Below are 26,615 nucleotides of genomic sequence, written 5' to 3'. Positions count from 1 at the left end.
TTCACTCCCTAGTCATCTGTATAGGATTTGCCTGCGATATTCCTGACTTGGGGGGATAGTTGGGAGTTTACAACAGGTTCATTTTTCCCCCGACTTTCTTTTACTCTCCTTGTTGTAGATTTGAAGTCCGTACTACAAAAAACATAACCTCTTAACTAAGGAATAGGAAGATCTATATTGGGGCTATCTGGTCACTTATTTGTGTCACTTTGGGAAAGTTCTGCAACTTCCCTGAACCTCAATTTTCTGAGCTGAACCGAGGCTGTGCCTACTTGATGGGTTGCTGTTGGATCACAGGAGATCTGCAGAAATGCCTGGGAAACCCTGAGTTTCTTTAAATAGGATTCTCTAACGATGTGTAGAGAAAGGCAGTCCAGAGGACGCAGACCAGCAGGTGTGTCTTTTCAGTTAAATGATTAACTTACCTCTCAAATGTGTGTTTGATAAGAAGACTCTCTATGTATTGGCTCCTCCTGTCCATCTCCCAATACCGGTTGTCTCATGGTGTCTATTTTCTGTAGGGCCTTTCAGTGACAGACACAATGTCCCAGGAACACACCGACAAAGTGACAGTCGCTGGTTCAGATAAGCCCGTGGTCAGTTAGGGGACACAGATACAACTTTTTCTTTCCCTTTTCTCCTCCTCTCCTCCTGATTTTTTTTGGGATGTTAGGTACTAACATTGGGGTGTATCAGCCCATATTTTTGGGTCAACTGTAGATATGGGGATTTGGACCCATTTTATCCAGGAAATGATATTTCACATTTTACTTTCAAGGTAAGTGGATTCATAAATGTGTGTCTAATTACTTTACATTCGAGGCTTAATAACTCCAATATTACTGTTGATTCTGACCTTGTACTCCGTTATATATGTTGAAATCAGATTCTCATGTATTTTTGTTTATATTATGTGTGTGTGTGTATAAATAAAACTTGGTCCAACCTCAAGTATCACTGCAATGACACCATCCCAGAGGACTTCCAAGAGTTTCAAACACAGAATTTTGATTATCTGGATAACTAAGCCAAGGAAGCAATGTGTAACTGCTTTTCCGAACAGTAAAGCCCTATATTTTTTAACTTCCTGCAACCTTTTTTATATACACTGTGGGCTTTCTTTTACCAATCCAAATATACTATATATATATATATATATATATATATATATATATATATATATATATATATATACACACACACACATACATATACAATTTTAAAAACATAACCTAAGTGTTCATTTAGGAATGTGATTTGAAGCACTTCTGTCATAATTCCTTCACTGTGTACCTGTCTACTCATTGCTCATGTGAAAATTACTTAACCTATTACAAATATGACCCAATCCTTGCAGTAAGTGTGTGCTGTAGGTTAGCCCACTGGCATTTTGAATTGGTCAATCCCCCTTGTAGACATAGATGTATTTCTGTTGTTTTGTTCTGTGGGAAATCAAATTTATTCTTGTCCTTTTCTCTTAGAGACAAGATATAGGAAGGAAGAGACAAGATCATAGCATTAAGATTGAATGTATTTCTCAATCTTCACATCCTTAACCGCTTTCTTTGAAGCATTTGAGTTTGCTATAAAATGTTCAGGGAGGAAGGAAGGCAACCACTGATAATCAAAGGGGAAGAAAGATCAGGGTAGGACTCCGTGACATTTGAGGCTTAGTTTTTGGAGCTGTTGCAAGAGTTATGGCTGTCTGTGACTATTTGGCCTGGCTACATGTCAGGGCCATTAACTTTAGAATAACAGAGCCTTTAAGAGAATGTACTTTTTTGGAAAACTTCTCATTAACTTAATTTATGGAGGGGGAGAGGAGTTAGGAAGTGAAGAACTGAAAGCCTGAGGTTTCTACAGTGCCTGGGGGTTAGGTTAGGGAAAAAACAAAAGCTGTATGAATGCTGGGTTGTGTGAAAAATCTTAAAACTCCCCAGCTTGGCTTCTGGTGGTCTCTGAGGGCTGTCTTATAGGGTTGGAATGGAGTCCTTGGTGATGGCCTTTGCAGCTCCAGCCCTACCTGTGGATCCCAGCTGGGAAATCTTCAACCCTAATTTAGTTCTTGTTTATTTTGTTTCTCCTCCAGCCTTGAAGTCCAATAGCTTTGTGTGTGTATAGTCTCTTGCTAACAACTTTTCCCACGGTTGGGAAAATGTGCCTCTGCAGTGTTAGTCTTTACCTGGAAGGCTTTGGCCACCATCGTGAAGTAGGTGATGTGTGCTTCTCCCTGCAGTCCCCCACATGGCTTTTACCAGATTTGGGATCTAAGGACCAAGCTATCGTTACTAATAAAAGACTGGGAGAAGATTGGGTGTCGAGGTCTATGTAGTTATGGGAATGTGCCAGGATCATCTCCCCAATCTTTTCAATACCTTTTTGCCATGTTTTCCTGGGCCAGACCAGAAGAGGTGGTGTAAAGTAGATGGAGAGAGAACTTAAACTATTAAATCACTCAGAAATTCTTGCTGAGCCTACCTCTTTGCCATGTGCTGAAATCCAAAGGAAGGAAGAATGTCCTCCTGCCACATCATTGCAAGGCAGCGATGCTGTTCCAATGGTACTGTCAGCGTAGCATCATGATTGCAGATGGAGAAGAGCCCAGTGCATGGCCAGAGGAGGTCAAAGGAAACTGTCCTGAGGAAGTGGCCTCAGAATTAAAGAATACATACTTGTAAGCTTTTGGGAATGAAAGTGGGGTGTTCATGTGGCTGGGATATCATGGAAAATGGTATGGGGAAGGATAGGAAGGATAGGTCTACAAGAAGTTTACTATTTCTGGGGTGCCTGGGTAGCTCAGTGGGTTAAGTGTCTGTCTTCGACTCAGGTCATCATCACAGGGCCCTGGGATCAAGTCCCACATTGGGCTTCCTGCTTAGCGGGGGGTCTGCTTCTCCCTCTGCATCTGCTTGTGCTTGCTTTCTCTCAAATAAATAAAATCTTTAAAAAAATGTTCACTATTTCTGTAAAAGTCATTTGTTCATTTAACATGTGTTTATTGTGTACCTACTTGGCACCAAGTGCTGTGCTACATACCAGGAGTAAAACTGGCAAATGAGGCAAATATTTAATAGAATTCTGTGATGCATTGTACGTGGGAGGAGGTCTTAAGGTGTCTGACATGACCATCAGATGGCTAGAGGTCTACCTTCTAGCATAGAGGAGGACCAAGCTGGGGGGACAAGTGAGGGTGGGCATGATGTATAAGGTAGACCATGAAACAACATGATTAACCCCATCTGATGGATCTAAAGGAGAGGTTAAGTGGTGGTTGGCTTTATATCTCTAGAGTTCAGAACCATCTGGGTGGGAGATGCCAATTTGAGGTAAAGGTACCTACATAGATCTGTTGAGATCATGAGTGGGGACTGACTGGACCAGATTTGCTAAAGCACATCACCTAGCCAGGTGGAATGGTTGAGGAGGCAAAGGAAGCTAAGAGTAAGGAAAGACAGACATTGGGAGATTGTTATAAAAACCAATAAAAGGGGAATATGCAGAGCACAACTATAGCCAGAAATTGAGGAAGGCCACATGTCTACTGGACTTAGAGACATAAAGGTCACTGTCACACTCATTTATGTGGAAAGATTGGACTGGGTGCTAGATCATGTGCCATTTGCTCTGGGGGCATTGGAAATTTGTGGGATACTTTGTGTGTATGTTTCATGGATTTTGTTTCTTTTTAGCCTGAATGGTTGGGGGCCCTGCAGGCATTTAGTGAACAGAACACAGGATGTTTCTATCTTGCAACCACAGAGTACTCCTGTACAGGAACACGTGTCCTGTGTTGAACATGACCCTCAAATGTCTAAACAGATGCTTATGTAAGGTTCAAAACAGACCTGTTATCAGGTATTTGCATTGGAACCTAACGTTGCTCTCCACATATGGGCACAAAGCATTTGTGGTGACATTTTAATATACACATTGAGTTTTCCGGGAATAAAACTACTATATGTAAATTGGGGGAAGATGGTACATGCTTTTGTATAGACTTTTACTAGAAATTCCCAAGGTAGGGTAATCATGTCATCAGTGGCTGCAGGTGCTTGTAGAACTGGAATGATCTGGGAAGACCTTGCTGGTATGTACTTGTAGCTGTTGTGTTCATGATGATTTGATGTATGGATGCATCTGTCTCATTCATTACATCTTCTCTATAGTTGTGCACAAATACTTCCATAAGCAAAATTATTTGAGAAGTACACCTTTTTTCTTTTCCTTGTTTCATATTGTACTGAGGGCATCATAATGATATCTTTTGGGAATGGTCATGCAGGTAGAGTATACTCATGATTTATATTTCAGGGCAGAACGGCATATTATGAAGAGGGAGACTCAGGATTTTCAAGCTTTTTAACCCCTGGCTGTATCTTCAGGCACCTTTTGTATACTCTTAAGGGGAGCCCTATGTCTTGCGTCTCTTGTTCCTCAGACCTTCCAATCAGAATCACCCAGAGGGCATATGAAATGCATCTTCCTGGGCCCCACTCCACCACTACTGACTTCTTGCCGAAGACTCTGGAATCTGTAGACAAGGAGAATCCTCCAAGAATTTGGAGGAACTGAGAGGGCTTTTTTGGGCTAAAAGCCATATTCTGATGGGACATCGGAAGGAAGGTTGAAGGAGCATGGGACTGTGCTTGATGTAAAAATTTGAAACCTAGCAAAGGTAGACACAGAAAAGAGACATTATTAAAACATAAAATGATACTGTGTTGTACATATGGGGAATAAATGGGATACATGATGATTAGGGATGGTTTCTGGCTGGGTGGATGGTGGGATCACAGATCAAGCTGGAGTATTCAGCAGAGAGATGACTAGACTGAAAGTTCTGGTTTGGGCATGCTGACTTAGTTTCCTGTCTGGCCTGTAAGTTGAGATCTGAGTATGTGCATAGGTGATTTAGTTGGGGAGAGTCATTTGGAGAGGAGAATGGGGGGAATCATACATAGGCAGGTGGTGGCTGAAGCTGCTCCCTTAATAGAGATTGTTTTCTAGGGAGCATACACACCTTTCATTAAACTTTATTATTTGTGGACTTATTTTTTTCTTCCTGTTTCTAAGCAAATCTTCCAGAATGTTTGAGTCTTCTTTTAGGCTTGGTGGTTTTGATTATTGAAGACAGAAGGACTTGAAAAATCAAAGGCCATATAGTTACATCTTTGAATAAGCTTAATTGGGGTATAGTGTGGAAAACCCACTGCATACACAACCTTCCTCTTATTTTGCTGTGCAGTCCAGCTTAGAGCCAAGGATGTGTCTGAAAGAGACGAGCGTGGTTTACGATGTCATCAGGAAGGTTACCCTGAGAGCAGCTGCCAGTCTACGAGTTAGTCCAGTTTGTATGAATCTCATCTGTGAGATCTGATCATTAAGACCCCCAGGTGAGGTGTATTGTTTTGCCTTTTTTATCTCTGTACTCTTTTCCACCTTAATATACATACTTGTGCCTTTGAAATGACTGCAATTTGAAGTATCTTCAGTAAAGGAGATTCTAGCTTTAATGGTCATTTCCCATGGAATTCTTTCCTTTTTACTCATTCATATTTGAACTGGCAAATAAGATGTAAAATTAAACAGACCGATTTCTTTGTTTAGCCTTTGACCTCCTATGTCAGAAATCACAGCTGTTTTCTGTTTGGTCCTTCTTTTTTAGCTCTGCTATTAGGAGAAATGGTACAGTGTAAAGTTATTTCTTCCACAAGACTTGGGTATTTCTCTGCTTATACTGTTAATTTTTTAATTTCTTTTAAGATTTTATTTATTTGTGAGAGAAAGACAGAAAGAGCACAGGCAGTGGGATGGGGTCAGGGGAGTCAGGGGCAGAGGCAGAGGGAGTAACAGGCTCTGTGCTGAGCAGGGAGCCTGATTGGAGGCTCCAACCCAGGACCCAGGGATCATGACCTGAGCCTAAGGCAAATGCTTAACTCAATGAGCCACCCAGGCGTTCTTTATTCTGCTAATTTAATAACAAATGGAACAAGTGCTTTTTATAGTATGTCTTGGTTAACACTAAATGTCTTCTACCAGAAGTCCAAAATCTCCAGTCCATATTATGGTTTTCACTGCTGAGGAGTTTCACTTTCATTGTTTAAAATTACCAAGTGCCAGGCTCTGGGGACTGGCTGCTGGGGGAGGGCCCATGTATTTAAATGCACTTTTGCAGCACCAGCTGTGGCTGGTGTCATGCCAGTATTTCCATCCTCCTGACTCCCAGCATGCAAGGGTTTATAATGAGACTGTTAAGTTTCACCACAAACTGAAGCTTGGTATGCATGAGTTAGACCTGAAGCAAACTCTTTCATTAAAAAAAAAAAATGCAGTTACTTTATAAAGCCACTAATAAAGAAACAAAGCTAGAGATTGCTGTTGTTACCAGATCCACACTACTAAGTTGACTTAATACTGTGAGGACATGAGACTCTAAGGTGAAGCAATCACCCCAGGAGTTTGAAGAAAAGACTATGAATGTGATGTTTAATTTCGAATGGGGTGTCCATTTGAATAATGGAACACATTTTCCTCTTAGTTTCAAGATAATTCTCAAGCCTTGTTTGCCTAATTGTCCTGTAAGGGAATGAAGATGCTCAGGATCTCAAAGCAGTCCCTGCCCTCCACCTAGAAGCAAGAGCAGTGACACACACATAACTGAGGGGTGCTGGGTGACTCTGGGACCTGCCCAGACTTGGGACTGTCTTGATTCAGTGATGTGCTTTAATTTCCAGGTAAACTTGATGCCAAAGGACCAATGTAGGGAGAGCAGGTACCTGGTGATCCCTCCCTCTTGCCCTGGGGATGATGGAGTTCTGTGCCCCAGTGCTCTGGCCTCCCTCATGACTAGTTGGAAACATGTGCAAAGTGCTAGTTTGAGAACGCACAAAATCTTTGGCCCTGGAACAGAAACCATGTGATTCACATTAGGCTAAATCCATGACTCTGGCCTAACCACTCCATGCTGAAATCACTGAAATTATTTTGCCCTCAAGTTAATGGATGGCGAGCCAAAGATAACCTTGTGTGAGTCCAATCCTGCCAGTCTTGTCCTCTCTCCGCCATGTTGTCCATAGACATTGGTCACGTTTCTCTTCTGTCTCCTGTTGACTTAATTCCTTTCTTTCTTCATCTCCTCTTTTTGGTGGGTATTCTTTCCTCTCCCTTCAAAAAAATTCAGATCTAGGAGCCATTCGTAGAGCCCCTACTAAGGACTAGGTGGGTGAGCTGAATGTCTTCATATATATGCATGACAGGAATTGGGTGGATGGACTCAGATCTGATATTGGAATGATACACATCTATAGAATATATGTATATATGTGTTTTTAAGAGATTTTATTTATTCATGAGAGACACACAGAGAGAGGCAGAGGCATAGGCAGAGGGAGAAGCAGGCTCCTCCTCCCTGTGGGCAGCCTGATACCAAACTGGATCCCAGGACTCTTCGGACCCAGGCCGAAGGCATATGCTCAACCACTGAGCCACCCAGATTCTCCAAACTTAAATGAATTAGAAAAAAGGTGTCTCTGCTGGTTCCAGAGCTTGTGATTGGAGAGCAGGTGAGGGCTGTGTGTGCTCGCTCACTCATAACCTTCGTGTAGGCATCATTGTATAGGGCAGAGCTTGCACAGCTCTGTGGAATGGCCCCAAGAATGTCACTAATTGGTATCAGTCCTCTTTCCTATGTGCGTGTTTCTCTCTCACTCAGTAGGACTCCAATTTTAAGAAATGTGTCACAGATACTCAAGGCATAATAAAGTCCTGTCAATATAATATCTAAAATTCTTTATGTATAGGAGGAGGTACCTAAGTTTTTAGATTTCTAGACGAGGTAGATAGTCTAAGGAAGTATTTGTGAGATCCCTGCCTATTCATATGATAGCGTGGTGATTTGCAGGCAAGGATCGGCCAGGCCTCTGAATTTGACCCATGGTTATTTCTTCCCTTTAGAAACTTAGAAGGTAATTTCAAGCATGGAGATCTTATTTTGCACTGAAGAGTTAAGTGCTATGAATGCCAGAGTGGCCTCTTAGATTCCTTAAAAATGTGATGGTTGGTGATTAGGATTATCTATCTGCCTGGATAAATAAGTATCTTAGTAATAGTTGTATGTTTTCATGAAATTCATATCCTAGCCTTCTCTCCAAATCCAGTGGCTTAGTTATAATTAGATGAAAGTTAAGAATGAAAACCAGTAAACAGAGAAACCAGGAGATATGCTTTGGTACCTTGACCTCATCTGCCTCCTGGATGCCTATTAAGAAATGGACTTCTTAACTCTACCTTTACCGTGCGTGGTCCTTTTCCATACCCGTTCATTTTCTATCACCTGTGTGTGGAAAACATGACCTGTAACGGTGTAACTGTCTTCCTTTATCCTCTAATGAATGTTCTATACATTCTATGCAGACACTGCCTGTTAACTGGGAGTAGGGGAGAATATGACTATGAATTTGCTGTTCCCAGTAAGAGACTTTATTTTTACACAGAAACCAAATCCTGTACATCAAAATGCAAACTATTTAGATGAAATTTTTATAAGAACTGACTTAGAGTCATTATCAACAGAATGAACAATTTGACTATCTTAAATTGTATGGTTTCAGAATAAAAAGTTAACTCTTGAGTTCTTTCTTCTTCCTTCGAAAAACATAGGGCAAGTTCCCCAGCTCTGTGGTTAACTTCCTGTTTTGGGGGACAGGATGTTGAGTGGTAAATGGTGAGGCCCATAGAAGTCTACCCTCCTTGTTTAGGCAAATGGATTGTTTCCATTGTTTATCCAAGGAACCAGGGAGTCAAGTTGCCTCTTGTCAAATTAGAATCTTCTTAAAAACGGAAAGCTAGGGAGGGGCACCTGGATGACTTAGTTGGTTAAGCATGATCTCAGGGTCCTGGGATGGAGCCCTGTGTCAGGCTCACTGCTCAGTGGGGAGCCTGCTTCTCCCTTTCCCTCTCTCCCTACTTGTATTCTGTCAAATAAGTAAATACAATCATAAAGAAAAAAACCAACAGAAAGTGATGTTTTAGTTTTGTTTTATCCACATAGTCTTTCCATTCTATGACCTCAGCTTTACATTTATAACGTCAGCTTTCAGTTTATCTTCTATGTAAAAATGCCTAACTGATCCTGTGTTGTGTACAAGGAGTAATTTGTATCAACTGAACAATGTGTCTCCCCTGTGCCCACCCCCAAGTTGCCAACGCATCTGAAAATGTGTCGCTTGAATGAGACAAGACGTTTTTCCTAAAATCTCAAACCTATCTTCATCTGCTGTACACTTCAAATGTGTAATGAAAACAATGCCCATACGTAATTTGAACATGGATCTGTCACACACAATATTTTGCAGTTGATGGGCATCATAAGGGAATTTTACCTGGAGGAGGAGAGGAGAGAGGAAAGATGGTTGTTCTTCATGCCTTGGCGTCCTATTTTGGGAATACCCATTCCACATACATACTTTTTCTAAACTTCCTCTCATGAATTTCAGAAGCAGATGAGAGGCTTCTGTGTTCCCCAAGGGGATTATATTAAAAGAATACACCATTGGGTTGATTTGAATGAAAAGACAGAGGCTAGAATGAGATGAAGAGTAAAAGGATGCCTCAGGAGGTAGCTTCCGTTTCAACTGCTTAGTCATACTCAGGGAAGAATTCATCGTAAAGATGGCAGAAGAATCAGGTACTGTGATGCATCAACACACATGAGGGCTTTCTGTACTTCTTTAAAAGAGAATCTTGGTGTGGGCTCACCTCTGTCTACTGGATGAGATCACTGGGCATTCATTCTCCAAATATTTTTCTGACTTACCACTTAATCTCAATGTGGAACCTCTGGAATCAGCATTGGAATCCAGGTTCAACCTGCCATTTCTGACTGGAATAACTGTGTTGTGAATATGTTGGATTTGAATTAGAGGTTGAAGAAATGGAAGCAACAGCTTTACCTTTGAAGAACTGACGCCGGGGACAGGGGCAGGGTAATGAGCATGGAGAATTGAGTCAGGAGAGTTGATAATGAAAGACGTGGTTTTGGTTTGTCACAGTGCTTCTTAAACCCGGCCGTTGTTGCTCACACCTTTGCACACACATATCCCTGGCAAATCTGGGCATCTGGATGCTTACCAGCACTTGTACCCCTTTGCTGTGGCTAATTCTATCAATATGATGAGTATGTGTGGACAACTTATCTGTGACCGTTCAAAACAAAAACAAAAACCCAAAAGACCCAGAAAACAATCGACTTTCTCCTATTACCAGCCAGTCACTGTCTGTAGTTGTTAGTTGGTTTGTGCTGAGGGAATATGAAATTGAAAATTCTAAACTAAACGTAATTAGGGAGGGAAATTGGTTGCCAACTTACCACCCCCATATAATACAACTAGAACCAAATGTAAATGATTTTCCGATGATCCAAATTAGTTTTTCCTTCTGCCAACTACCATGGAGCACCAAGATTATAGAGTAGTAACAAGGCCTTCTAATAGGTAGGTTTTGGAAAGGATTCCATTTGTCTTAGGAAAGGGTATTGGGAAGGATGCCCTTTTGAAACATTTACTTAAATATTTATTTTTGGATTTATGATAGTAGCATACTGCCTTTTGATATGTTCCTTTCCTGAGTGCTCAGATTCTCTTGTCTTGCTTTTTCATTTTGCCTTGGTGAATTTTTATAACTTTCAAAATGAGAACACCCATTGCTTAGCATATGGGACAAAAGGAACTTTTTTTCCCCTTATGCTTTTTTTTTTTAGGCATCGAACACTTTTTCCACTTTTTTTTTTCTCCCTTAAGTCTCAAATGACCTAAGATTTAGAGGTCTGAGTCATATTCTTTGCTTCACACACAACTATATTCTCCTTATATTGTCATCCTTCTGGTTTGTATGGAAATACCATGTGGCAGGGAGAATCTTTGTGTTGGCTTCAGTGGGTATGCATGTAAGGGTGGTTAGATGATTCTGATTATGTGGCCCCCAAACAAGGGGGACCCCAACTCCTCTTATCCCTTTGAATCTTAATTTATCTTTGAAGCAAGTGAATTATATAAAGGTACAGGCTAATTACTGTATTTGCATGTTTCTGGCATGGGGGGTGGTGAGTTCAAAGCCAAAGGAACTTGTAGACATTGAATTTGCTTTGAGTAGAGTCATTTTTTTTCCCTCCTTGTACATTGTTAAATCTGTAGGAAAGGAACATCAGCTTAAGATCTGTCACTCTGGCTCCAGGCCAGCATGCCAAATTCTGTCATCTTTGCTGCATGGCCAAGCATATTTTATTACATGTTATAATTCTGGGTTTGGGCTTGATCCAGCAATCCTGATACAACATCAGATGGTTAGGGGTGTGGAAAATGAAAAGGGCCATATTCCTTTCTTGACAAGGTTTTGGGAGAAGTGTGAGAGCAGACTGCACGCTGTGGGTGAATAGGGCAGGGATTTTTCATGGGTGCCGTCAACCTTTTCTGTGTGCCACCTAGAATTTTAATTGCATCATCAACTTCTGTTCATCCAGATTGTTGATCTTTAGACTGAAGACAAATTTGGGCCATGCTCCTGCTCTGGCCACCACATCTCCCAGCAGCTCTGTTGTTAGCTCCAGCCTTGAGAACAGTATCGCCATCAAAGATGTGCAGGATCTGTCCCCGTGGCTCCCTGCTCCTGGGGTCCATGGAGAGGCTTGGCCTCCACTGATCTGGGAGTGGGAAGCTGAATTCCTGAACTCCTGTGTCTGTGCTGGCCAAGGATTAATCATTTCACAATTAACTTTTCTCAGTCCTTCAGGTTGGGGGGTTGGAAGCCATATGAGTAGATAGTAAAAGAAAAAAAAAAAAAGTAGGGAAAAGCATTTCAGTTGTTTCTTGAGTCCAGAGAACCTTGATCCTACCATTGACAGTGCAATCCTTCCTGCTCCTTGGGGTTTCACAGATGAATCCTTGGCTTTGGTTTGTCAATGAAGGACTGTCCTAAAGCTCTAGAACGCGTTCAGCAGCTTTGCAGGAAGCAATGACACAAGGTTCCAGCCACTGTCCCCCGCCTTCCACTTATTGTTTGGGGATTGTCAGAAAACCGGCTGGGATGAGGAGGAAGAGCGGAAGAGCGACTGCGAAGGTTTCTTTTTTTTTTTTTTCTTTTTTTTTTTTGGCAGTTTGGCTGCTGAATGAAAGCAGGCACTTTATTTAGAAGTGAGTAGGGAGGGAAATGCAGCTTAGGGTTGACACCCTTCTGGTGCTTATCCATAAATATGAAATGGTGTTAGAACACCAGACACCGGAGGGCTTTCTGATTGGCTGTTGGTGATGTCATCTTGTCATTAATACTGTGCTCAGAAAATAAACTGATCTGCCTGTTTTCTTTCTTTCTCTTTTTTAAAGCTGAAATGTATAAAATCCATTTTGTAATCGAAAATGAGTCACTTCAGTCAGAGCGTTTTGAAAGAATGATATTTCTCATGTGTTCAGAGTCATTTTGGCCTTCACTTGAGCACTGCAATAATCCACCACAGGTATTCAGCTCGTCTTGTCTTATTGCTGAAAAGTGAGGCAGACGCTTTTCAACACCTGGGCACCAATGGTTGACATTTACCCGTATTAAGTGCTAATGCAGTAGATGGGAGTTTCTTTCTGTCAGCCTTAAATGTCTTAGTATGCTCACAGTCAGGGTTGGCACTTCTGGGTGCGAGAGGGATGTGGATGGTAATGGAAAGTGCTTGCTTTATTTTCTTAAATCCTAATTTTATTTCTCTGCCTCTGATAACTCTGTAGTCCCATCTAAACCGGCCTGCTTTTCCACTCGGTGTTCATCTAATCTCATGATGGTGTTTCAGGAGGATGCATCACACTTGTGGCATGCCGAGTTCTGTGTATGTGTGCGTGTGTGTGTGTGTGTGTGTGTGTGTAAAATCCAATAGCATTCTTGCTGTGCAGGATTGATTGACATTCTCAGGAGGAAAGGCACTGCCCAGCAACTGTGTGACCCCTGCATTGATCTGTGACCCCCAGAGGTCTGGGAAGGCCTAGCTGTCCTCCCTTCCTCCTGGTTCACTCTGATCCAAGGAGGCGTATGGAGTTTCGATTGACCGTTGGGAAGGGTTTTGTATAAATACAGTCTATGTGTTTTCTTTACATGTAACTATGGAACATGCAACTTTTGAAAGCTGTGACTTCTCATTAGGAATGTTAGCTAGAATAACCATATCCTTCCTTAAAATACCTAACTGGGTTTTTGAGTAGAACTATTTCACGATACGCTCCTTTGTTTGTCAGTGTACTCTGAGGTAGGATCTCTTCATGTCCTACACAAATGTATAAATTCACCACCCCTACCTCCCCCGAAGCTTTTTTTTTTTTTTTTTTGGAGTAAAAGTGCATCTAAGACTTTGCCCCCAACACCGATGAAATGGCTGTCCAAGGTTATTTTATGAATGCTATGGCTGTATTCCTTGGTTTAGCAAAAAGCCTAGCAAGCAGGTGCAACTGATGTGTGTCTTGAAACCATATCTCTGGTTAGAGGGAGATGCTGCATTACTTTTCAGTTTTCCCTTGTTTTCCAGCAAGCCTAGAAACCATAGATTTAGTGGCCTTTGGGGTCAGAGGAGGGGAAAAAAAAAAGAAGAGACAATGAGGCCCATTCATTCTTACTCTAATGAATCATAGAGATGGTCTATTTTCCAGGTTAGAGCCCTCTCTCTCTGACAGGCTTTAATTATCTGTGAGCTGAAACAAGAAGTGATAAAAACATGCAAAAGCCTTTCAGGAACAGGGTTTTGAAGGAGATGAATCACGCAGTTGCGCGTCCGGCTCAGCCCTTTGGCGAGGGGCCTCGGGCCTCTGCTGGGCGCTGGAGGTGCCACGGCTCACCTGACTGCCGCCCGCGGCCCGAGGGGAGAGACAGTCCTCCGCTCGCAGGAAACCTAATCCCGGGCAGGTGCAGCTTGAGCGATGACCCTGGGCCTGCAGGTCGGTGTGGCTGCGCGACCTAAGCTTTTGCAGATGGCCCGGGAGGGAGGCGCAGGCTGCAGGATCCCTTGGCGCCCCCGCCCCTGCGGCCTGACCACCCTCCGGTCCCCGGGGCGCCGCTGAACTCTTGAACCCCGCGGGGGGGCGCGGGGCGGGGCGCGAGGACGTGTGGGCCGGGGTTTCAGATAAAGCCCAGCGGGTTTTAAGGAAACCGTAGACAGATCCATTTTCCTTTTCCTCCGGCGATGTTAGGGATCTAATTAGAAGTCAGGTTCGAGCGGCTTCCTCCCTGTGTTTTGGGTTCTTTTTCTTTTTCTAAGGGTCGCCTCTGCACGAGAACAAAAGGCGGATGTTGCACCGGAGCCTGAGCCAGTGCGGAGCCTGAGCCACTGCGCTGAGCGGCCGCCCCCCCCCCCCCCCCCCCCCCCCCCCCCGCCCCGCGCTCTCGTCGGCGCTGCGCGGACCCGAGGCACCCGGCCCTGTTGGGGCTTCTTGTTTTCGTCGTCTGCACTGTTGTTTTCACTCTTAAAGTGTCCCTCTGCCATTTTATTTTGTTTTGTTTTATTTTATTTATTTTATATTTTATTTTATTTTATTTTATTTATTTTTATTTTATTATTTTATTTATTTTATTATTTTATTATTTTATTTTATTTTATTATTTTATTATATTATTTTATTAATTTTATTTATTTTATATTTTATTTATTTTATTTTATTTTATTTTATTTATTTTTATTTTATTATTTTATTTATTTTATTTATTTTATTATTTTATTATTTTATTTTATTGTTTCATTTTATTATTTTATTTTATTATTTTATTTTATTTATTTTATTATTTTATTTATTTTATTATTTTATTTTATTTTATTTATTTTATATTTTATTATTTTATTATATTATTTTATTTTATTTATTTTATTATTTTATTTATTTTATTATTTTATTTTATTTTATTTTATTTATTTTATATTTTATTTATTTTATTTTATTTTATTTATTTTTATTTTATTTTATTTATTTTATTATTTTATTATTTTATTTTATTATTTCATTTTATTATTTTATTATTTTATTATATTATTTTATTTTATTTATTTTATTATTTTATTTATTTTATTATTTTATTTTATTTTATTTTATTTATTTTATATTTTATTTATTTTATTTTATTTTATTTATTTTTATTTTATTTTATTTATTTTATTATTTTATTATTTTATTTTATTATTTCATTTTATTATTTTATTATTTTATTATATTATTTTTTATTTATTTTATTATTTTATTTGTTTTATTATTTTATTTTATTATTTTATTTTATTTTATTTTTTATTTTATTATTTTATTTTATATTTTATTTATTTTATTTTTTATTTTATTTTAATTTATTTTTTATTTTATTATTTTACTTTATTTGTTTTATTATTTTATTTTATTTTATTTTATTATTTAATTTAATTATTTAATTTGATTTTATCATTATTTTTAAAGATTTTATTTGTTGAGACACACATAGAGAGAGAGAGACAGAGAAGACACAGGCAGAAGGAGAAGCAGGCTCCCCATGGAGAGTCCAGTGTGGGACTCGATCCCAGGACCCTGGCCTGATGACCTGAGCCAAAGGCAGACACTCAACCACTGAGCCACCCAGGGGTCCCATCCCTCTGCCATTTTAGTTTGCAGCCATTTCAGTTGTCGCTTGGAACTGATGGGGACTCCAGGTGCCAAAGTGTGTCACACCCAAGAGCTGGTGTATTTGGAAACCTGTAACAATCGTGAAGGATGTCAATCACCCTTTTGAGAGTGGATGGGAGGTGAACAGTCCAATAGGAATCATGGAGAATATCAAATACACAAATTTGGCGGCGGGGGAGGGGGAGGTGGGCGGTAAGAATGGAACATTTTCTCAGTTGCAACCGGATTTATTGAAATCTGATGTTGGGGAAGAACAGAATATTTGCTAAACTAATCCACTTCTCTGAATAGCTGCCTCATTTCTTGCGGCTTGGCGACTAAAACTTAGAAATCCACAATTATACTGTATAGATGAGCCTTGTTGTAAATTTAGTATATAATCTCCACGCTCGGGCTACGTATGGCTATGAGCACCCACTTGAGAGCTAAAAATGTAAGTTACCACCCACTTTGTCCTGAATTGGAATCCTACATAATTGCTCTGGGCTTTAAAAAATCTTCCCCGGAGGAAGGAGTTCAAGATTAAGTCGTTAGTGGGCAATCCTTTATTACGAAGCCAGGAGTCCCTTGGAAGAAGCTGAGTAAATACTTGTTGTTGAACAAATAGAATAAATGAAGGAATAACATTCAAGGAAGAATTCATAACGTGTTGCTTAATCCAGATGTCACACGGTGAGTCCAGAATAAATACGCATCACACAATGGGTGTAGGCTGTCCAGGGGTGCACTGATGGGCTTGCCTACTAGAACATGTGGAAAGTCTAGTGGTTTCCAACTCTATTTATCGAAGTCCTACTGTGAATTCCTAAAAACAAAAACAAAAAACAAACCAACAACACAACAACAAAAAACCCCCCCAGGCACACACGAGCAAACAAAAGTCTCCCACTCCCAGACCTAACTCCCAGAAGTCGTGCACAGCTGGAGGAACCACTGGCTCTGTCCATAGGTCGGGAATGCTGGGAATGAGAGATGGATCGTCAGCAGGTGGAGGGGACTTGGTGAGGAGACAAACCAGAACAGTGACAAGGCGGTGCCAGTACAGAGCAAGGAATCACACCCGTTTGGGGGGCTTATTTTAAAAATGGATTAAAAAAACGGATTCAGCAAACACGGAGCACAACACACGGAGTCACATGTTATAATAGGAATACACCCAGCAGAACTCCTTCCTGCTGATGGGTTCAGGCAGGCTTGAACAGGATCACAATGCCACTTGTCCTGGGATCCCTGGGCGGCTCAGCAGTTGAGCATGTGTCTTTGGCTCAGGGCATGATCCTGGAGTCCCCGGATCGAGTCCTGCTTCGGGCTCCCCGCAGGGAGCCTGCTTCTCCCCTGCCCGTGTCTCTGCCTCTCTCTGTGTGTCTCTCATGAATAAATAAATAAAACCCTAAACCCAAACAAACAATGCCACTTGTCCTGTGGATTCTGGACCTCCGAACACAATTCCTGTAAGGGACCTAGGGAAGGGAAGTCACAGCCAGATTGAGGAAGCCTTCCTGGGGGAGCCGTATTGAAACTGGAGAAGAGAGCTCACCTGTTGGCAGTAGTGTTGCTAGGCTAAGGTGTTTGGGATTTTATACTGTGAATGGCCTTTCTCTCGCAAGAGAGGTGGGAGAGGTATGTGGCTTCTGCCTCCCAACGCAACACTAGCCCTCGGAGGGTGCGGAAACTTATTTTCCATGCTGGTTCTCCATTCCGGCATGCAGTAGGCAGTCCTAACTACTCTTTGGTTAAGATGTTTAATATATGCCTCATTAAGCAGAATAATCATTCTCTGAAAATGCTTATGTGCCTGACTTCTGTTTTTATTCAAAACAAAAATTAAGGGGATGAAGAAGAGGGCAGATCTGCTAGTGTGGGCTCCCTGTTTCCTCTTCTCCTCAGTGATGCTCTGATTTTCACACCTCACCTGCGGGAGGACTTTCTCCCCAGATCCCAGCTTCCTCTGATCACCAAGTGAGCAGAGCCCCTAGAAACAAGAAGGTTTAGAGCTAGTCTGTTTTTCTTCACTCACCTGCCAAGATAGAGCCACAAGGATGTGGGGAAGAAAGGATTTTAAATATTTGTGATGTCTGCCTGGCCTGTCTTTAGCAAGGAGAGGCCTTCAGAGTCCTGCTAAGATGCAAAATGGCTGATACCCATAGGCTAGAAGTGCTGTGTTCTCAGAGTGTTCTTCTGCTTATTTTTACTGCTGGTTTGTTTGCATCTCTGCAGAATATATTCATGAGATAGAAAAGGAATGTGAGGTTTTTTTTTTTTTTTTCCTCCTCTAAAAGATGCCAAATCCAGGTGGGGAGTAATGATCTTAATGAATTCTAGCACTTGTCAATTTGAAAATGTTCAGGGAAAACAAATGAAAGAGAGGATGGGTTTGTTTATGTGCGATCATTCAGTGATTCAAAGCTACAGACATCTCTTTCTTACTACACTTTTGAAGTTGAGGGTTGGAACTGAATAATAGACAACCTTCCAACATAAAGCATTATTAAGCTTGAGGGAGTTTTTATTGGGTTTTTTGATATTTCATTGTTTTCTAGCTTGCTTTTGTCTTTGATCACTTATTCCTCTGACAAAAATTTGGTCATGTTACTGCTTTTCTCTTTCCCCTAAGCTGATATTGCATGATGGGAGTTCTCCCTCTCTCTTTTTTTCCTCCCCTTTTCTTATTAAATTTGTTGGTTACAAATAAATTATTTATTTAGACCTAGATAGTTTAAATATACCCATCCATCATACAGCTGCTTTTGTTTTTGCCTTCAAATATTTTCAGTTTTCTTTTCAAACTTGTCCATAGCAGAGAATTTTATTTTATTTATTTATTTTTATTTTTTTCATAGCAGAGAATTTTAATGATGAAATAAAACCTGTTAACCTCAAGTGTTGGGATGAAGCTTATCTTGGTAAACCTTTATCAATGCTTTGAATTCATAGCGGAGTTATATTGTAGAGGATGTGGTGTGTTTAAAAATCTTAGAGTGTAAACTGTTTTCAAGTGTCCTCAAGTACTTCAGAAGACTCCATTTCCATCCTAGCACTTGATATGATAATGATGATTCTTGTGTGTTCCTTAGAACATGAGCCTAAGTCTCCACTGACCATTTGTAAGCTTCTTACAGGTTGGAAAGTAGTAAGATTGCTTTGCTTTAAAAAAAAAAAAAAAATCTATAATTCAGAACTTTCACTAATCCAAATGATCTTTTTCTCTACTTTTCTCCCAAGATGGTAATGACAGGAATTACTTCTGTTTTTAGAAAGATTTTATTTATTTGAGAGAGAGAGCATGAGCTGGGAAGAGGAGTGGAGAAGCAGACTCCCCACTGAGTAGGGAGCCTGATGCAGGGCTCCATCCCAGGACCCCGGGATTATGATTTGAGCTGAAGGCAGATGCTTAACCGACTGAGCCACCCAGGCACCCCGACAGGAATTACTTTTTATATACCCCTGAGAAAATGAGGGTGGTCCAGCCACATGAAGGAGGAGGAAGTGGGCAGCCCCGGGTGGCTCAGCAGTTTAGCGCCGCCTTCAGCCCAGGGTGTGTGATCCTGGAGACTTGGGATCGAGTCCCATGTCGGGCTCCCTGCGTGGAGCCTGCTTCTCCCTCTGCCTGTGTCTCTGCCCCTGCCCCCCCGCCGTGTCTCTCATGAATAAATAAATAAAAATCTTTTAAAAAAAAGGAAGTGTGGGGTTACCTTGGGAGGTCCTGAAAGACCCACAAGTCAAAGGCATGGTGGGATCCCCCGCCTCTCACTTTCTGTGGTCAGCCTCTATCCCTGTGTTTTCCAGAAAAGATTTCTATTTTTCTCCCTAAGGCCAAAATAAGTTGCTATTATTTCAATAAGACCATCATTTTTAAGAATGGGAATGGGATGGGGGAGGCAGTTTAAAACATGTCCACACGATAGCCAAAAGGTAGAAGAAACCCCAGTATCCGTTGACAAAATGTGGTCTGTACTTAGGGTAGGATATTCAGATTTCAAAAGGATATGCTCACACCTGATACAATACGGATAAACGTCGAGGACCTTATGCATAGTGATATAAGCCAGTCACGGAAGAACAGATACTTGCATGTTTGACTTGTATGAGGTGCCTGGAATAGTCAAATTCCTAGGCTTGGTGGTTCCCAGGGGTTGGCGGTGGAGGAAATGAGAGTTAGTGTTTAATGGGCAGATTTTCAGTTTTGAGGAGTTCTGTGGCTGGATTGTGTGGACAGTAACAACAACATGAATGTCCATAACGCCACAAAGGTCTACACTTAAAAATGGTTAAAGTGAGGGACGCCTGAGTGTTCAGTGGTTGAGGGTCTGCCTTTGGCTCAGGTCATGATCCTGGGGTCCATGGATCAAGTCCCACATCAAGCTCTGATCAGGGAGCCTGCTTCTCCCTCTGCCTATGTCTCTACCTCTCTGTTTCTCATGAATAAATAAAATCTTTTAAAAAAAATGGTTAAAGAGCTAGATTTCCTTATATGTTTTACCACAATTAAAAAGAAATCAACGAAAAGGAAAACGAATTTAAAAACATTTTTTAAAAACTTACAAATTAAGTCATATAAAACAAGCTCATCATGTTAATTTTGAATGTTTATGTATGTACTATAAATTGTAAATGTTTAACGTTACAGCAACATCTAAAATAAAAAAATGTATGAAATCTTGGTGACGAATAACTGTATTTTTATTTATTTATTTATTTTATTTATTTATGATAGTCACAGAGAGAGAGAGGGAGAGGCAGAGACACAGGCAGAGGGAGAAGCAGGCTCCATGCACCGGGAGCCTGATGTGGGATTCGATCCCGGGTCTCCAGGATCGTGCCCTGGGCCAAAGGCAGGCGCCAAACCGCTGCGCCACCCAGGGATCCCCGAATAACTGTATTTAATGTAAGAAAACAAAGTCCAGTCAGTTTTCTAGTTTGTGGTATTTGTCTCCTGGACATTTTGTCATTTGGATTCCTGACATAAGGTAAATAAAATTGCTCTGTTTCTGAATTTCGAATTCATGAAACACATGAGAACTGAGATATGTTCAACAGCAAAATAGATTGACCAACGTGCTACTTAAGAGTTGATATGCATGTGGAGCACCTGGATCTATCATGTGTATTCTGACTTTGTTGGCTGGGGGAGGGACCTAAGACTTTGCATTTCTAACAACGCCCTCCTTCAGAGGTACTTGGAATGGTTGGGCTGCTGTTAGGATCCCTCTGAAGGCTTGCTAGGTCACTCCTGTGTTTCCTTGCCACTTCAAGCTTCTGCAAGATCAGAGCTGTTGTCATCCACGTCCCCTTGACCTTGAGGATTCTGGCAATCTAAAAACTGCCCTGACCACCACTGTGGTGGGGTGCTGCACAAAAGGAAGGGAGGTGTAGTGCCCACATTTAATGGGAAGCCTCTGATCCCCTTTCAGTTTTTATGGCTATGTGCTAGTTATTGGGGGATAGCTGACTCATTTTAGTCTGATTATGAGCAATGATACAATGATTAAAGTAGGAAAAAAAAACACTCTGCCTTCTGTTTCAAGCAATAGAACCTATTTCTGTGAAAGTTCTGAACTGTGGCCATGCTATTGGGTCATGGATAGTTTGGATGGAATTGTTTTTGTAGTTAGGCAGCGTTGGGGGGAACGAAACATGGTCTGAAAGCAAGCATTGTGTGGGAGGCAGAATTTTCATCTAGCCTCCAGGTCCCCTTTCTGCAGGTGCACTCTCAGTGATCCCCAGCTCTGTGAATCTGGAGTTAAAGTCGACCTTAAGGTAGGGAGATGATCCACGTGAGCATAGCTTCATCACATCAGCTTTGTTAAAAGCAGAGTATTTTGTCTTGGTGATCAAAGAGAACCTTGAAGGATTTGGTGCAGTCTTGCTGGCTTGGGACCTCAATTCTATAACTACGAAGAACTGAATTCTAGTGATGGAAATCAGCTTGGAAGTGGTTTCCCTCTCCCCATGCCCCACTCCACCCCAGCCTTCTGATGAACACTCAGTCCAACCAAGACTCGATTTCAGCCTCATGATGTGCTGGACTTTAGATGTGAAGAATTGTTCTATAACATATGACTGTCAAAGCCACTAAACACGTGGTAGTCAGTTCTACAGGAACAAGAAACCAATACACAGGGCATCTTTGGGTGTGAATGAATTTAAAAAGTATACAAGCTGTAGAGGTGCCCGGTTGGCTCAATCGGTTAAGTGTTTGCTTTCAGCTCAGGTCATGGTCCTGGGGTCCTGGGATCGAGTCCCGCATTAGGCTCCCTTCTCAGGGAGGAATCTGCTTCTCTTTCTTCCTCTGCCCTCCCCTACCCCACTCATGCTTACTCTCTCTCTCTTTTAAATCTTAAAAAGTATACAAGCTATAGTAGTACAAACAAGCTAATGCTGCTTAGCCAGGCTGGACAAAGAAAGTCCATCGTCCTTACACATGATGGAAATAAGAAAAAAAATCTCTGATACATAAGAATTTCAACAGTGGAAAGAATGTGGATTTCAAGAGAAGAAACCTGAGCAAGTCTTAGCTCTATAACTTCCTAGCTGAGGCAAGGGGCTCATGCCTCTGGGCCTTACCTATAAAACAGAGGTTAATCAAAGTTATACTTACCATGTATTGTGCTCCCCTCCCCTCCATACTTTCTCTCCACGCAGCCTACCCTTCACCCACTTGGTACAGAATGAGGGGTGTCTGTTGCAGATCTTTTTAAGGTAGTTTTCTAAAAGCAGTTGAAAATTGTCTGCATTTTTTTTTTTTTTTTTAGGACCAGTCCAAAATGTTCCCATGTCAGAACATCAATAATCTGATGTTAGCACCAAAAAGTTACTTCGCAACGTATTAGGTAAAATGTCTGAAATCTGCTCTAGTTCTACAAAACGAATGTCCACGAATAGTTTTTATCTTTTTAAAACCAGAGATTCCCTTCTTGTGTGTTTAAAATATAAAGGTAGGAAATGGTCTTTAAAATCTACTTTTGAAACCTAGGGCGATTTTAGCTATAGAAGTATTTCTCTGCCTAGAACAACTCATCAAAATTCCTTCTGGGTGTTTCTGCAGGGTTTCTGCAGCCCTTCCTTGTGCATCACTGAGCATGAGCCTGGTCTGTTGCACTTAGTCCTGTGTATACCCAGGTCTGTGTGTCTAAGTGCTGGAGTCGTAAAGGAAAAGGTTGTGTGGGGCTTTCTGGGTGGCTGGTCTTTTTTCCTATGAGAGGACTCCTCCTTGAGCTTACAGCTCTTATTCACACTGAAATAAAAAATCTGTGGGAAATTAAGGATACTTCAGTTACAGCATCTCAGGAATGTGATACTTTAGAGGGAAAATGCTACTTAGGGAGAGTTCTTCCCGTCAGCACCTGGAGCTTCTCTCCCTGTTACCAGCTAGCTGCTGACACCCATAAATAGGACTGCAAGGGTGGGGGGGACTCCCAACCATGGAACCACCAGGAACATGGTAGAAAGGATTTGTCCATCATTAGGACGAGAGGAAGGAACACTTTTTCAACCACCTCCCAGCATGTGAGGAGCCTCTTCTAGGAATGTCTTCCAGCATAGAAAACAAAGTTGCCTACGTGGCCAGGGATGTGGAAGTGCCTCGGTCACGTGGTTTCATGACTCCATCACAGACAGTAATAAGCCTTTCCATCCCCATCGTCTACACAAAACCCCCGTCAGAGCAAATCAGTGGTGTGAGCTGTATCCCCCCCTCCATCACTTGTAATTCTGCACAGACTTGCTGGCCCTTATTTGGCTTTGGGCTTGTGAAAATAACTTTTGTGGAGCTATTGTTTCTTCTGTCATTTTTCAAGAATGCCAGAGGATGGCAGGGGAGGGGAAAGGGAATCACAGCTCCCACACAAAGCAGATGCCTCTTAGAGTGTGTGCTAAAGCAGTGATATTCTGGGAATAGCAGTCTCGTTTTTCTTGTCCGCTTTTTACCATTAGTAGAAGTGATGTATTCTCTGACAGTGGTTCAGGGACCAGAAACATCAGGGTTCTCATGGTTGGCCACATTTTTTTTTTGAGCGTGCTGCCTTACTATATATGCCATGACACTCGGCAGCCATTGCTACCATTCCATCCTAGTGAAGGGCACCCCAGTGCTTGCAGGGTTACAGCAAAAATCCTTTTTTTGGATTTGTAGCTTGGTAAGCACTTTGCAAATGGCTACGCCTTAAGCAAATGAAGCTTCAGTCATTGAACAATCTTGTTGAGCATCTAGAGCTTACTTCTATGTTCCTCATTCTTCCTATCTGTGTTATAAGATTGAGGGCACCAGAGATAGTAAAAGTGGTTTGGCTTTAGAATGCTCATGTAACTAACTGTGCATAATTTCCAATGACCCATTTTTTTTAAAGATTTTATTTATTCATGAGAGACACACACACACACAGAGGCAGAGACAGGCCTAAGGAGAAGCAGGCTCCATGCAGGGAGCCCTATGTGGGACTCGATCTTGGGACTCCAGGATCACACCCTGGGCCGAAGGCAGGCACTAAACCGCTGAGCCACCCAGGACCCATTGTTAAATAGAGGCAGCCAATGTCAATTTCTAGGTTGCCTAGCTTTCCACAATACCAAATTCCAGAGTTTTAAAACCATGGCGATGACCTTCCAAGCTACAATGTTGAACGAGTGTATCGTCTTCAAAGGATCTGGCTCTGTGAAGTGGTGTTTGATGAGAGGATACCTGGTATCTCCTTGATGTGACTGTGGATGCTTCCTTCCTGAGGCAATGTTTATGTAGCAGAACTGGGATTTCACCTGAAGTCTTTGGTTTGAACATTTATCTTCTCTATTGGTAAATTATTTTCCTTCTGGAGGCTTCGGTGTCCTTCTATGAGAAATGGGCATAATAGCTTTCTCATGGGGCCTTATGCTTATAAAATTGTAAAAAGAAGGGACACCAGGGTGGCTCAGTGGTTGAATGTCTGCCTTCAGCTCAGGGCGTGATCCTAGGGCCCTGGGATTGTGTCCTGCATCGGGCTCCGCAGGGAGCCTGCTTCTCCCTCTGCCTATGCCTCTGCCTCTCTGTGTGTCTCTCATGAATAAATACATAAATAAAATATTTAAAAAAATAGTCGAAAGATTTGCCAAGTATCTGTCACAAAACCAGGTAATTTAGTGGGTAAAAGGAGTTAACTCTTTATTCTAGGTTTGCTCTATAAACATAAGACTTATTTTATCAATGTTAACTTGCTCCCTTGTAGATAACAAGAGAAATAATGCAGAATTGTACTTCACGCGATGACTCTTAAGTGTGTAACTCACAGCCTTGCCTCTCCCAGAGCACATATGTACAGAATATGGCCCTTCTTTTCCTGATAATGTTTCTAGGCATGAATTGGGTCAAGTCATGAAGAACAGACAGCAGGAGGGGTGCAGCAAAGGCACAGAGGAGCCTACTAGGTCTACTTGTTTGGCATTATCTTCATCTTAGGAGGATGAGGGGTGTCCCCGATGGCAGCTCGAGTTTGACTTCCCTTGACTTTTGTTCAGGTGTGAAGCCACACATAATGAAGCTAATGAGTAAATCACCATCTTTCCTTTTTTTTTAATTTTAAGATTTTATTTATTTATTCATGAGAGACACACAGAGAGAGGCAGAGACGCAGGCAGAGGGAGAAGCAGGCTCCTCAAGGGGAGCCCGATGTGGGACTTGAGCGGAGAACCACACCCTGAGCCAAAGGCAGACATTCAACCAGTGAGCCACCCAGGCGTCCCTAAGGGCTCAAGATCTACTTGTTCATTTTCCTTCTTGACTTCTTTTTGTTCTTGTGCCCTAGGGTGAGAACTCACTGTGGAGAGTGAGAACTCTGTTGCACTATAGGGGGTTTAGGATGTCACTGGGGCCCAGCGGGGGTGAATGGGACATTTGTGGGCCTGTAGGGAGGGAATGTACACCATAGAAGAAGCCAGAAGACTTTTAGTGCTAATGTTTTCTAGTAGGAAGACTTTTGACAGGCAACTTCTTTTAATCTTTGATTTCCTTATCTTTAAAAGAGACAAAACATTGGGGGCACCTGGCTGGCTCAGTCAGTAGAGCATCCGACTCTTGATTTCAGCTCAGGTCATGATCTCAGGGCTGTGGGATTGTGAGCCCTGTGTTGGTCTCCATGCTCAGTGAAGAGTCTGCTTGTGATTCTCTTTTTCTTCTGCACCCCCCGAATAAATAAATCTTTTTAGAAAATGGATGTAACATCTATTTAATCTTCACTATTGGGCCACTGGGAAAATAAAGTGAGATATAGTATGTGTAAGAACTGTGCAAGTTATAAAATGAGTTAACTAGCACCTGTCCAAGACATTATTCTTGGTGCCATGGGAGAACGAGCCCACCTAGAATATTGAAAAAATGTGCACGATTTAAAGTGAGAAGACCTGGGGCTGAGGGCCACATGTAGAGCTTACTATGGTGAGACGCTCAGCAAGTTATTTAACATTTTAGAGGCATAACTTTCATCATGCCTCCTATTATCTCTATTTTAAAAATGTGGTAATGTATTATCTAAAAGATCCGGGGCAGTGCAAATGTCAATCTTTTTTTTTTTTTTTTTAATCCTCCAAAATTGTTGAGTGATTCAAAGAAAAAATTTTTGGGTCTATCCAAAAGCCCATATTGTGGAATCGTGGGAAAGTAAGGAAGTATATCTTGTGATCCAGGTTGCAACTAAGGAACTTATTTTGGAATTGAGAAGTTAACAGGACACCAGCCAAGTTCCTTCAGCTTCTCCATAGATAATAGTTCTCTCAACTAATTTAGCGCATTCTTTCATTTTTGTAGGATTTTGAGATGAAGGAGAAGTTCCCTATTTCATCCCTCTTCATATTTAACAAACCTGATTGGATCCTTGTGATAACTTTTTAAAAAATCCTTTGGTGTCTTATAATGTTCATATGTTTAAAAGGCAGATTAAAAACACATGTCTTAGTAGGTGGGATTGTTGTAAAGGCAATGTGAGATAATTT

At 41.5% G+C, this 26,615-nt stretch overlaps 1 protein-coding gene across 10 annotated transcripts in view; it reads left to right on the top strand.

Annotated features, from left to right (window-relative positions):
- Window positions 1-26,615, top strand: part of LOC144306748 (uncharacterized) — a 476,591-nt gene that overhangs the window by 135,677 nt on the left and 314,299 nt on the right. Inside the window, exon 1 of one of the 10 annotated variants that reach the window (XM_077886289.1) lies at window positions 13,724-13,958. The exons of 8 other annotated variants lie outside the window; for them this stretch is intronic. In XM_077886289.1, coding sequence (XP_077742415.1) covers window positions 13,739-13,958 — 220 coding nt within the window. In that variant the 5' untranslated portion in view covers window positions 13,724-13,738. Of the gene's footprint in view, window positions 1-13,723; window positions 13,959-26,615 lie in introns of those variants that run through there. One more of the 10 variants, XM_077886295.1, reaches the window with a different exon arrangement.

This window comes from Canis aureus, chromosome 37 (assembly GCF_053574225.1).
Source record: "Canis aureus isolate CA01 chromosome 37, VMU_Caureus_v.1.0, whole genome shotgun sequence".
Taxonomy (NCBI): domain Eukaryota; kingdom Metazoa; phylum Chordata; class Mammalia; order Carnivora; family Canidae; genus Canis; species Canis aureus.
Note: the sequence above shows the minus strand (reverse complement) of the source record. Positions and strands in the feature narration are given on the sequence as shown.